The sequence below is a fragment of the Lolium rigidum genome, chromosome 7 (assembly GCF_022539505.1).
Source record: "Lolium rigidum isolate FL_2022 chromosome 7, APGP_CSIRO_Lrig_0.1, whole genome shotgun sequence".
Lineage (NCBI taxonomy): Eukaryota > Viridiplantae > Streptophyta > Magnoliopsida > Poales > Poaceae > Lolium > Lolium rigidum.
This window is the reverse complement of record NC_061514.1, coordinates 254,712,990-254,726,359: the sequence shown is the minus strand read 5'-3', so window position 1 is coordinate 254,726,359 and position 13,370 is coordinate 254,712,990. Positions and strand designations below refer to the sequence as shown.

Here is a 13,370-nt window from a genome sequence, read left to right as displayed (position 1 = left end):
AGGTGCTTGTTTGTATGGGGGTGCCTGGAAAAGTTGCCTTTAAAACTGACAATACGGGGTACTCGGACATCGATCTTCAATGCAACTTAAAAATATTTACGGGTCGGCCAAGTTTACATGATCGAGCAAATTGGCATCTTTTTCTTCATAAAAACAACCAATGACAAGTATTCTACGGTTTTGTCTCTTTAAGGGATCTGGCTGATATATAGAGATGTTCTCAACCCCTTGAATGGAGAGTGTAAAACCATTGCATTTCTGCTCTTTTGCTGCTTCCAAGAGTGCGAAACTGCGTATTGTTCGTCCAAGAAATAGTGCGTGCTTGTGTCGGCTGGAGACACATGTGCTAGTATTACTGTATTTTTTTTTGCGGGTAGTATTACTGTATAATTAGCCTACTCCTGTGTGCACGTGTGTATCGATCAGTTAGTTTTACGAAATTTTTAACTGAATATCCATTCGACCTTGTCGAACACCCAGTCGATGAGCTCCGCGAGGTCGCCGCCGACGCTCATGTCCGTCTCGGCCTCGAACGGGTACGGCGCCTCCGGCGACGTCGCCTCCAGCAGCCGGTCCATGGGTATCGCCGGCCTTGACCGCTCCAGAGGCTTCAGAGGCCGGAAGTACTGGGCCGGGTCCGGGCAGTAATCCTGAAACAAGCAAGACACTTTTAGCCCGACTCATTTCTAGGCCGGAAATAACGGGACTAATCTAGCCCATCTCCTGATCAAGCCCAAAACTGGCCTACCTGATCGGCGTGCATTTTTCTGACGAAGGTTTTGAAGGCCCGGTACTTGTTCCCGGTCAGGAGTTGGTCCGTGAGCCGGAGGTACGTCAGCGCGGCGATCCGGCGCGCCGGGACGCCGCCGCCGCCGCCAAGGTCGACGCCGTTTGGCCGCGCGTTCTTCAGCATCTGGTTGTACGCCCGGCGGTCGTACCTGGGCAGCGCGTTCTCGCACGCCACCTCGATCCCCTCCCTCCACCCGGCGCTCAACACCTGCACGCGCGCAACGCGCCGCCGGCAAATGAAGCAAGCATCGATCGATGAACGAAAAGCGACGACGCGGCGGCGGATCGGGTACCTGCTGCACGATCTCCTCCGGGGCGCTCATGGCCTCCTCGGGCTGCTCCGAGTTCCTCATCTCCGCGCAGGTGAAGTTGAGCACGGCGCCGTCGTGCCGCGCCAGCATGCGCGCGATCGGCGCGTACCCGTCGCGGCCGCCCAGGTTGTAGTACCCGGCGGTCAGCTCCGCGGCGTGGCTCGGGTGCCTGTACCACCAGTGTATGCCAGACACCTGCAGATCAAATCCGCGTCGTCGAGTCGTCGTCACCGATCACCGCCTCAACAATTTCTCGCTTGCTGCATCGTGAGCGTGACACGGCGTACCTTCGCGGCGAGCTTGACCTTGCAGCCCAGGAAGACCCTGTTCGCCTCGTCCAGTATCCTGTCCCCGTGCTCGATCAGCTTGCTGGAGTACCACGTGAGGAAGAACCGCCCCTTCTCGGTGAGGTACGTCGCGCCGGCGCCGTCTGCCGCGAAGAACCGTGTGTCGTCCGGGTCGTCGTTGTACTCTCCGGCGTCGTCGGGAAGCTCCCACTCCGGGCGCCCGGCATCCGTTGCCGCCGCTCTGAAGTCTTCCTCCAGGTACTTGTCGTAACACTGCAGCAATGTTGTTTCAGCAACTTGAACAAGCAGAGGGTACTAGGAGTAGTACTTGTTCTGAATTTCTTTCGGAACTACAGTACTAGCTAATGTCTGACAAAAGTGAAACTTTTTTGACCGGGGACAAAACTGAAACTCGCCGTACTTGGAACTGTCCGATGCCAGGGAACGCCCACCCCTGGCTCTCCGGGTAGGATGGGTACCTCAGCTCGCCGGCGGGGCCAAGCCCGACCTCGATGTCCACGATCAGGCCAGACTCCAAGAAGTCTGCCATGTTCTCTCTGAAGCTCTCCATGAAATCGGCGTACAGCTGCCATATTGCAGCAGTTCACAAAAACAAGCAACCGGTTGATCAATTTGTCTTCGATGCATTGATCACCATCCAATTTGCATTGCAATTTCAGCAGAGGAGCCGAACGCACGGTACCTGGATGGCAGTTCTGCCGTGGAACAGGGGCCGGTCGTCCACCCCGATGGTGAGGTACTCCTGGTTCCTGGCACCGCCTGGGCTCGTGTAGTACACGTCCGGGTCCGCCTCGCCGACGTCGCGCACCCACGCCGGTATGGGGATGCTCACGGCGTCGCCGATGTTGCCGCCGCACGCGTGGAAGGACATGATGACCTGCAGCTTCAGGCCTTCCTCCTGCACCAGCCAGAACAGCTCCCTGTACCCGCGCCAATGGTACCGCCCCGGCCCGGCGCCCTCCACGATGCCCCACCACACGTCCGTCATCACGCCGTCGACGCCGGCCTCGCGCAGCCGCCGCAGCTGCGCCCTCAGCCCCTCCGCGTCCTCCACCTCGTTCTCAGCGGTGATCACCTCCAGCTGTTAATACAGTGTCAATCTCAATCAAGTAGACCAAGGCTCGCAACGCAAGACCACTTGAAATTTGCTTCGGTTCGTACGGGGAGCATGACGAAGACCGGGACGTAGTTTGCTAGCATCTTCTCCTCCTCAACGTCCAACGGCGGAGGCTTCGCCAGCAACGAGACAAGAACTCAGATTCAGGTGTCCCAAGAAACACTTTTTTTGTTGTAACGATGTACCTGCGGTTGCGGCACAGCAGAAGTCTGCGCACTCTCGGCGGCCACAGCTCGGAGAAGGGGAACAGATGTCACCGTTCTCCTGGTGATCGTCGGTGGAAGAAGGGAAGGAGATGCCGCCCTTCTCCGGCAGCTCCCCCACCATGGCTGTAACTTGACTACCTGTGACGACGGTGAGGTCGCGAGCATGGTGTGCATGCAGTTCTTGAGCTTTTGCTACCTGTTACTGCTCCGATTTTGCTTTACCCGGGCAATCTCGGGTGTCGTGTGTATGTAAGGGGCCGTCGCCGTTGCTGCCATGGCATCCGCGTGATACACGAATATGTTCCTTAATTTCTGGCGATGTGCAGCCATTGGAAGATACTGCCCGGACCTGCCTGCCGGTGCCCATGAAGGTGTGGTTCGCATGAGCTGTGTGTGTTTTGTGCGTGTGTACCTGTGGTTTTCAAATGGTGTCCTTTTCTTCTGTATGCGCCTTTGTCTGTAGTTTCGTTATCTCGTGGCACTGTGCAGTGATAGCTCTAGCAACGTTGTAGATTCAACATGTGGGCACACTCAAATTCAGAGGCCAGGAAGAAAAGACGAGCTGATTATTCCATTCTTCTTTTGCAATACCGAAATTCTAGATAACATAATATAGATAAGAAACGTCCAGAAGTTGGTGCTACATCGCGACCCTGGTCTGAAACGTCAGATCGCGCACATAGAAAAAATCAAATGAATCTCGTTAACATAGAAATATACAAAAAGACATTTATAGCTCTACCTTCCGCAACTCGTCATTTCTCCGTATCTCTGGTGAAAAAATAGTAAAATGAATAGATCAATACAAACTAGACTAGATTCACATATTTTGAAGATCTGCATAGCAGCTCACCTCAATAGGTGAGAGTCAAACACCATTGAGAATGCATTGTGGTCGGAACAACCTTGATAAGAGGTTGCCGATGAGGTTGTCGGTGAAGAGTCTCGGCGCAAAAAGAACGAAACATGAGAACCACATGCTAATAAAAATAAACTTAACATCAACATCACCACTACCATTGCCAACCTCGTTTGAAGCAATTATACGACAAGTCGACAACTTGCTAGCTTTAGAGTCATCAACATGCATGACCAAAACACCGGAAGGCCTCTTTGTTGGTCGCGTCGGCCATAATGCCGCGACAACTCCAATAGAACAAGGATATGGTCACGATCTTTTATCCTATGCGATGTTTTCTTTACCATCGAGACATCCCTGCCAAATACGTTCAAACCTAGCATACGCGTGACTAAAAGTTTATCTCACGAAGAAGCAATCCTAGATTACTTGGTCGAGGGAGTGGTTGTACAATCTTACCAGACAAGTTAAACTTAGTTTAGACGTGAATCTGGGATGGTATTCTTCAATATTAAATCATTGTGTAGTTTCCCTCTACCCCCTTTCTTAAAACATCGTATCTCGATTGTTAGCCCAAGTGCGATGACTTGAGGCAAAAAGAACTAAGAGGAACCATGTCCATAACACTTCGATATTAAGGTCTTTTTACCAATAAATAATTTAGTTCACAATTTTTAAAAGTATTTCTCTCTCCGTGTAATAACATTTTCAGGAAAATCAAAATAAAATTCATTTTAGGGAAATTAATTTGAACAATCGATCTGACTTTATTAGTTAATTAAAGAGAATCCAGTTCATCAAATTGAACTAAAAGTGACCAATAAAGAACAAGAAAAAACTTTAAATTCAAATCAAATTCTTCAATTCAACATCTCTAGATCACATTGTTCTCCATGGCGCACATGGTAAAGAACATGCACAAGACCATACATGCACAACCTCTAAGACTTCGAATAGTGCATGTTCCACCTACCACCATGATAAAAATGTTGGATTGTTCAATGCTACGTGGCCAAAATCATATCCTTTTTGAAGGAAAACTTCCAAAAGAAATAAAATGCTATGCTTACCTTTTTTTATAGCTTTTTTTCTAGGGGAACCTTTTTTAAAAAGCTGAAATAGCATGATTACCAGATGTCCTTCGTATAGTCTGTGCCTTCTAACGCCCAGAAGCCTTTCCAAGGGTCCATAAGCAGTACCATTCGTATTTCTGGGCTAGCATGCTTTAGGCCCATTACGCGCAGACCCAACTGTCCGTACTCGTTAACCTCGTGCTCCAACTCCACGCTCGATCCTTATCTCGGCGCCGGAGCCCACGACCGCTTCCCCTGTCTCCTCCCCCGAAATTTCCCCCAAATCCCGACGCGACAGCCAAACCCTAGCCACCGTCGCCGGCCACGGCGAGCCGCTCCGTCGCCATGGCGTCCCCGGAGGGCGCCAACTGGGTCTTCGACTGCCCCCTCATGGACGACCTTGCTGCCGCCGACTTCACCGCGCCGCCCGCAGGAGGCTTCTACTGGACCCCGCCGATGCAGCCGCAGATGCACACCCAGGCCCCGGCCGTCTCCGCCACCCCGGCTCCCAACCACTGGTAAGTAATTGCGGTTTCTCGCCTCCTCGGGCTTGATCGCGCTTACCAGCGGCTGGGCTCGATGGTTACTTATACATCCCCTGTCCTGATTTGATGCTGCGGTGTCCGTATGTTGTCACCTGTTGGGTAAACTGACATGAGTTATAGCATAGCTGTTGTTATTGAGCTTGTGGCTGTAGATTGGTAAAGCCTATATGTGGATCATGGAGTAGAAAATCGCATGCATGTCAGAACCTATAGAACTAGTTCCATGCGGGAGTATTGCCTGTTAGGAGTGTTTGCTGGTTCTGTCAGTGGTATTATGTTAGAGGAGATAAATTTTTTTTACTTGAATGTTAAACGTTTTTTTAAATATTTTAAATGGGTCTTTGTTGAAAGGTGCATGTATACTAAATAAGGATAGAATGCATACACAGTTTCATACTTATTCTAGATTGCCAAGGGGAGAGATCCAATGAACTAGTTACTTTAGAGGCCAATGCGTGTTCCATTCATATTTCAAAGATATCCTTATAAGATACATATACAATGTTACACACTCAAATGAATACCATGGAAACACAGCTGTCTCCACACTCATACACAAAGAAGAAAGAATCCTGAATCGAGAAACAAAAGTACTATCAGGCCACTGAATGTCGCATGCCGCCTTTCTTTGCTGCTGGAGCAACTACCGGAAGAAGATGAGATGAAGAACCTTCTTACCCAAGTCTGGGGTGGCTCCTCGCTGTTCTTGAGATTTATGTGCCTCGAATGTGGCTTGCCCATGTAGAATCCGTCTCCTTTGTGGTATATTTGCTGGGGCCAGGTGGTGAACCCACTGTCAAGCTCCAGATCTGCTGCCATCACTCGACGACATCAAAGGAGAGAAGAAGATCTTCCGTCCATCTTCTGCACAACCAATATAGATCTGTTGATGCTTCCTCCATGAACAACCACTGCCGTTTCATACTGCTCTACAGCCTCCCAGGCTCCGTAGTGGCCCTCCGAGTGCGCGACATGGTAGCGGTTGAGTTGGAGGACGAAGTTCCATATCAAGGATGAAACCGCCGCCACACCACCCCCTTCGGAAAACTAGCTCCTAGATCCATCGTTGTTGGGGGCTGACCCAAAGCACCTTTACTTGCCGCCACGTCGTTGGACAGCCAGAACCGTAAGCTACTAGTCCCTAACCTACAGTGATACAGCTCCATGTGGCTGATCTGGCCAGATTGACAAGCACGGGACCCTGGGTGGATAGGAGTCTCGTGGGTCGATGCTGGAAAACATGTCGCCTCTCTGATCGCTGTTTCTACAAAGAGAAAAGGAGAAAAGAGAGAAAAGATTTTGCCCCCTGAAATGAAAAAAGTTGACATGATCATTGGCAAAATTTAGGGATCCAAGGGATTAAGTTGAATTTATGTTGAGTATAAAAATGATGTTATCAGTTTTATATGGCTGGTGTTTTTATTTTATCATTGATCCAACTTTCCAGATCAAAATTATGTAAAATAACTCGTGTTATATCATTATATGCTATTTTTAGTTGGATAGCCCATTTTTTCCTATTAACTGGTGTATCAAGGATCAGAAAATGGGTGGAAAGAGGGCTGCTTTGCTGAACCGTGTGTTGCGATCCCAGCATGAAGTCGAGCACGGTCCATTTTAGAAATTATTCATGATTGCGCTTTCGGGCATGACTTCTCTTCGATTTGTGATAGTTCTCTGTGTTGTCATGTTGCTGCATTAAAGAGGCAACTCTTGTCATGTTGCTGATGTATCAAGGATCAGAAAATGGGTGGAAAGAGGGCTGTTTTGCTGACCCATTTGCTGTGATCCCAGCATGAAGTCGAGCATGGTCCATTTTAGAAATTATTCATGATTGCACTTTCGGGCATGACTTCTCTTCGATTTATGATAGTTCATAGTTCTCTGTGTTGTCAACTTGTCATGGTGCCGCATTAAAGAGGTGATTCTTGTGGTGTTCAATGCAAATTCTTTTCTGTCACTCCAATAATTCACCTGATGTATGCTGTCTGTTTTAAATTTGCGCGTCTTATTATATTGCCCTTGCTAGCTAATTTGGCAAGCATACTATTTTCCAATATATTGTGATCTTGACATTCTTAACTCCAAGTTTACTCTCACAAGTGCTGCGTTTTACATTGCCATGATAGACTATATTTCCCTTATTATGGCGCTTTTACAACGTTAACTACAATTTTACTTATTTACCAGTGCCGAAATCAATAGCCCTATTTCTGTGGACTGGGACCATGCCAAAGGACAGCCAACAAATAAACGGTTTGTTTCTGTTTCTGCTTGTTCCCCATTTCTTTCGAAATTTTTAAACTTAGCATGGAATTACGGCAGTCCTAGGTCAGAATCTGGTGCTCAACCCAGCTCCAAAGCATGCAGGGAGAAAGCGAGAAGGGACAAGCTAAACGAGAGGTATGTCTCTGCCAGCAAATGCATTTTGTAATGTTCTTAGAATTGTTTTGTTGCAGCATTTTATCTTTTCGTTAACTGGAGTTTATGGTTTGTATCGTTAGATTCTTGGAATTGGGTGCTGTCTTGGATCCAGGGAAAACACCTAAAATCGACAAGTGTGCTATATTGAATGATGCTATTCGTGCGGTGACTGAGCTACGTAGTGAAGCAGAGAAGCTGAAGGATTCAAACGAGTCTCTCCAAGAGAAGATCAAAGAGCTGAAGGTTTGTACTATTCTGGGTTTGTGTACTGCTTGCCTTTGAGGGAGGGGGGGTGCTCTATCTTTGGCGCTTCTATTTCGTCATACAGAAATTGTTCTGATATTCGCACATGATTTTTTTAACCTGCTTAAATGGCCTATGAACTACTGTTTGTTGATTCGTTAGGCATGTACGCCTCAACCAATCCATTAACTCTTAAACCTGATCTACATTTTTTGTATAAATTTCTTTGTTCAAATTATTTTTTATTGACAGACATGTAAGATACACATTTGTTCATCCAACAAACAAATTGATTCTTCAGATCCTTCGATTTTGCAGGCTGAGAAGAACGAGCTGCGGGATGAGAAGCAAAAGCTGAAGGCAGAGAAAGAGAGCCTGGAGCAGCAGATCAAGTTCATGAATGCCCGTCAGAGCCTCGTACCACACCTACCGCACCCTTCGGTTATCCCGGCGGCTGCATTTGCTGCTCCCCAAGGGCAAGTGGCAGGGCAGAAGCTGATGATGCCTGTCATTGGCTACCATGGATTTCCCATGTGGCAATTCATGCCACCTTCTGATGTTGATACCTCCGATGATCCCAAGTCGTGCCCTCCTGTTGCATAAGCCAGCTAATACCATTTGCCTCATCTATCTTGTGGGGAAGGGGGCGAAACTGCCTTCCATTCAGGTCTATTTTGGTCGTCAGTGTTACTATGTAGTTAAACCCAGAACAGAACTCAAGCCTCTTCGTTGCATCGTTTGGTGGCATGTCATCTTGCGACACCGTTGTACATCCTTAGTATAGTAAATAAATACCACCTGTTGAATGAAATGGTCATCAGATGTTGCAGAATTATTGTCTCTCCTTGTTTGCCATGTCGCCTTTGATTCTGCATACTATAACATAATTAGGCTGTAGGCTAATGGTTATTCTTTTTGGACCTGAGTATTTTTTCTCCAGAAAACGTAATGACATTGCGTTTTTTTGTTGTTGGTTTGGGTTGCTCATCAAGCATTTCGCTTGGTACACTGTGTTTCTTTTCATTGCATAGAAGAAGAGTACAAAGCCTCCTAGGAGGGAGGGACATGAATAAAATTACAGGAATTAGTGCACATCCCAGGTGGTTGGGATGATTTCTCTAAGCTCAGCAGCTCCGACTTTCGCCCAGATTTTTTTGGACCTGAATTGCCCTCACGATTCTTCCACATGTGAAAACTGAAAACGAACGCTGGAACCAGGATGGATGCATCCAGTCTATGCAGAGGCACGAATGCAACGTGATGTCATCCCTTAGCAAGACGTGCCGTCCACTGATCTCTCTTAGAAGACGTGCCGTCCACTGATATTATACTATTGGTTTACCTTTCTCTGCAGTATTAATGTAGAATCGACAACTGTTTTTTACCTCTTTGCAATTTCCCGCCAGTTTCATCCTCTTTTGATGTCTGTTTCGATTGACAATTATTTTGTTTCACCGAAAAGATTGAGACGAAACACACAATTCATCTGAGACATATTTTGGATAAACATACGCACCAAAGCAGATTAGGACAATCCGAAACGCAGTACAATATCAAATTTCTCGCAAAAACTATGGAGTATATATCATATTACGAGGACTTGTTTCAAAATGGAGTTACAGAGTATCCATACACCAAATATACAAGGAATTAACAATGGAAATAAATAAAGTTTATAAACAAGAAAAAAAGACAGCCTTTGGTACAAAGAATAGTTAACCACGCCTCGAAACAAATACTCAGATGCATACAACGGTAGTAATCGTACTCCACGTTGGCAGAAATCTTCCGTTTGTTGCTTGTTTTACGCAGCAATGGCCAGAAGGGCAGCGAACGCCAGCCCGGCCACGGCCGCCGACGTCCGCTGATACCGCGGCGCTGATGACTTGGGCGTAGAGGCGCCTGGGGCGCCCGCCGGCGCGGTCCTGGCGTCAGAGTAGACGTCGGCGGGTGGGGAGGGAAGCGGGGCCGAAGAAGGAGCAGCGCCGGGCGCCGCCGCTGCTTCTATTGCGGCGGCGGTGGTAGCGTCGTAGGCCACGGTGGTGATCTTGACGTGCATGGTGCCGTTGCTGCAGTGGCGAGGAATGCCGCAGATGAAGTAGCGGGTGCCGGCCTCGGTCAGCTCGAAGGTGGTGTCACCGCCGGAGTGGGTGGAAATGGGGCTGCCGGTGGCGCAGCTAGCGTAGTCCGCCTTGGTCACCTCCAGCACGTTGTGGTACACCTCGTACTTGAACTCTGTCAAATTAAGTTGAAATTGATGCACGTAGTGTGTTACACTATCATTGAGAACAAATCATGTAGACCATAGGAATGTTATACGGGGATGAAGGGATTGGATTACCTATGTTGTCGCCGACCATGAAGGTCTTGCCGGCGGTCCACTTGTCGTAGTTGACGTAAGTGTCCCAGCCGGTGGAGCCGTCGACCGTGTAGTTCTTCGCCAGCGCCGTGGTTGCCAATGCGGCGACCGCCATGGCGGCGAGCAATGCTCCGCAACTAGCCTTCATATCGCCCCTCGTACGTTGATACCGAAAGGATGCAAAGGGGATGATCGGTAAGTGTTTGGCTCTGTGATCGTCTGATGAACGATATTGCTACAACCAAGCTAACCGGGGTTATATATACCGGCGCTAGAACTATCAAATACTTTCTCGTCCTTGTACTTTTTCTATTGGAAAATGGTTTATGGCCTGCCATGAAAGATGATATGGGCAGCTAGGTATGCTGCGCGTTCAATTGTCAATCTTGGAATCGAAATGATTAGTTATACATAGCACCTGGTTGATTTTGGAGCCGCGTTAGGATATCAATTTGACATGCGAGATTCACTAGTAAATCAATTGTTGATGATTCCTCTACGTGAGCACATGTCGTTGCTTCGCCCGTACCCGAGAAATAATAACTCCCTTGTTCGTGGCTTCGTGCTTCCCATGATCGATCTTACATGCCATTATACATGTTCTCGCAACAAGTTGTCATTATATAAAGTATTTTTTTTCCGAGGAACAAAGGTGTCATTATGTAGATCTTACCTCCGTTGTTTAAGCATAAGCATCAACCTAATGTATCTTGCACCAAAAATAAATATGTTACTACCATGTCCTCTTCGTTTTGGTGTCGTTCTTGTTTTTTTTTTTTAAATTGTAGTACTAGCTTTTCTAAAACACTTTAAATTATATTTTATTCCCTTAAGTATATTAACATGACTTTGCTGACTCTGGGGCACATTTGGTAAACTACGTCAACGTTGGGGCTCCTTGGGGCCTGCCGTGGGGGGCATAGTCCGTCCAAAACAAACTCCGGACCAAATTTTGCATTTTGTTTGACAACTTGTGAATGGGGGTTTTTGGGCTTTGTGGAGATTTCAGCTCCGTTTGTTTGGTTGCATGGGTTGCATCCCATGGAGTGACCTAAAAGCATCCTTCTGCTATTTGGTTGTCACCATAAGAGGGAGTACGATAACCTCGTCTCGTAATAGGTAAGGTAACTTTGCACTATAAAAACCAATCAAGTCAGTAAACTAGAGATAACTTTCCAGACTACCATATTATAACGAAAAGTTCACAACTCAAATCCTACCATAGTAGTTAACTTAGCAGAGTGCCAAATTTGACACACAAGTTCAGACATTTGACATGTCACAAATAGTGTTCAGACACACAAGTAAACAACGATAAATTTTGCTCTTCCACTATGCTCCTGGTGGCATCTCCATGGTCCGGGCACCTGGTGATGCATATAAAATGCATACATGAACTTTGTAGTTTATTGCCACATATTACCATATATTTGCATCTTATGTAATGTTATTTGCATGTTTTATATTATTTTTGGGGATTTTCTAAACAATCCCTCTCCTCTGGTTCTAACTCTGTCTAGCAGAAAATACCTTATGTTAGTATTTTTAACTTTCCAGGAGCTACGTGTCTCGAAAAAGGGCAAGGTCAGGATCACGCTTTGGAAATTTCGAGAAGAACAAAATAAGCTAAAGCAGGAGACCGTGGAATCAACAGGCTGGGAATAAGGCCAGGTGGCGCGCCCCACTCCACCTAGGGCACGCCACCTGTGCTCTTTTTCGCCTCGTCCGTTCGATTCGCCTCAATCTCGTGATCACAAACTTCTTTTTACCTAAAACCCCCTATAAATACGACCTCCCAGGGTTTCATCGAGGCTACATTGACGATCAAAAACACATAAATAGAGAGTCAGCAGGCTGCCGCCGACGGAGATCGAAGGGGGGAAACTGAAGGGATTTGGTGCCCAAGAGGCACTAATAAAGGAATATTTATTATCACAAATCCATGTTCATGATAATGTTTATATACCATGCCTATTGTATTATCCGTAAACATAATACATGTGTGGAATATTAACACAATGTGTCCCTTGTATGCCTCTATACAAGTTCGTGAAATAAGTGTTGGTTATTGGTTTTCATAGCTATGGACATAGTGTCACTTATTAGAGAGGTCATATTATTAAGGAGAATAATATGGAGGACTTGACCTAATCAAAGCGTAGCAATTGATCGTGTTACATAGTTCTAATTGCGAAGGTTTCCCATCGTCATCTATACTATTCCTTTGACCATGAGATTATACAACTCCCGGGTATTGGAAGAATGCATAGCTTGTTGAAAACGTCACTTTGTAATTGGATGATTATAAATCTATCTCTCATGTGTTCTATAAGATACTTGTTGGGTTGTATGTTACCAAGAGTGGGATTTGTCCATCCAATTAACAGAAAGATATTGTCTGGGCCCTCTCGGTAATACGCACTCAGTCGCTTGCAAGCTCGTGACTAGGTCACATGAGGGTGCACTATTACGACGAGAAAATAGTACTAACCGGTAACGAGATAAGAACAAGGTATGAAGGTACCAACGATCAAACCTCGGCTAACACTACTAGGGAAAGGCCCATTGCCGGCGCACCTAAAACCCTCATTGCCGGCGCACCACGAGCCCGCCGGTGCGAACGCGCCGGTGATAAAAGGACACTGCCGGCGCACCTGGTTGTGCGCCGGCGATATCTCTGCTACTGCCGGCGCACCACCCTGCTTCGCCGGCAAAGATCTATTCCACCGGCGCACTATCGGGTGCGCCGGCAGTAGTGCTTCCAGCATCGGCGCATGCCTCGTGCGCCGGCAATGTGTCATTTAGGTGCGCCGGCAATTAATTCGAAAATTCTTTTTTCCACTTTTTTCCAAGCATATTACAATACAATTTTGACAACGATATTACAATACAATTTTGACAGCAGTATATATTTACAACGCAGTTCATATTTATACAGTATTACATGCAATATGAGAAGCACATAGAGAGCCAAGTTTCATTTCGGTATCGGTACACAAATACGCAAGTCTCGTTTCGGAATGTGTTGATTCATACAACACATGTGCATATGCAACACCGAACGACGAAGTTTCACAAAGTTAGAAGTCTTGGTACATAGTCGTCACAAGTATCGTCATACACCTCACAATGTAGG

General features: G+C 46.9%; 2 protein-coding genes and 1 pseudogene across 2 annotated transcripts; 1 reads left to right on the top strand and 2 right to left on the bottom strand.

The window, feature by feature from the left end:
- Positions 1-215: 215 nt before the first annotated feature.
- Positions 216-3,061, bottom strand: LOC124670170 (annotated as a pseudogene).
- Positions 3,062-4,932: 1,871 nt separating this feature from the next.
- LOC124670168 (transcription factor ILR3-like) lies at positions 4,933-8,715 on the top strand. Its single transcript, XM_047206677.1, has 5 exons — positions 4,933-5,181; positions 7,399-7,464; positions 7,534-7,611; positions 7,713-7,875; positions 8,194-8,715. The coding sequence occupies exons 1-5, from the start codon at positions 5,009-5,011 to the stop codon at positions 8,476-8,478; spliced, it is 765 nt and encodes a 254-aa protein (XP_047062633.1). The 5' UTR covers positions 4,933-5,008; the 3' UTR covers positions 8,479-8,715.
- A 964-nt stretch (positions 8,716-9,679) lies between these two features.
- Positions 9,680-10,349, bottom strand: LOC124672659 (blue copper protein-like). The gene is made up of 2 exons (XM_047208853.1): positions 10,179-10,349; positions 9,680-10,108 (listed from the first exon to the last, which is right to left on the bottom strand). Exons 1-2 carry the CDS (start codon positions 10,347-10,349, stop codon positions 9,680-9,682), a joined length of 600 nt encoding a protein of 199 aa, XP_047064809.1.
- Between the last annotated feature and the right edge of the window lie 3,021 nt (positions 10,350-13,370).

Bases quoted from the DNA above. Each gene is read 5' to 3' on its own strand.
- LOC124670168 (XM_047206677.1), top strand. From the start codon at position 5,009: ATGGCGTCCCCGGAGGGCGCCAACTGGGTCTTCGACTGCCCCCTCATG. The intron at 7,465-7,533 runs GTTTGTTTCTGT...GAATTACGGCAG, and splicing joins GGACAGCCAACAAATAAACG to TCCTAGGTCAGAATCTGGTG. The intron at 7,876-8,193 runs GTTTGTACTATT...TCGATTTTGCAG, and splicing joins AGAAGATCAAAGAGCTGAAG to GCTGAGAAGAACGAGCTGCG.
- LOC124672659 (XM_047208853.1), bottom strand. From the start codon at position 10,349: ATGGCGGTCGCCGCATTGGCAACCACGGCGCTGGCGAAGAACTACACG. The intron at 10,109-10,178 runs GTCTACATGATT...AATTTGACAGAG, and splicing joins CCCCGTATAACATTCCTATG to TTCAAGTACGAGGTGTACCA.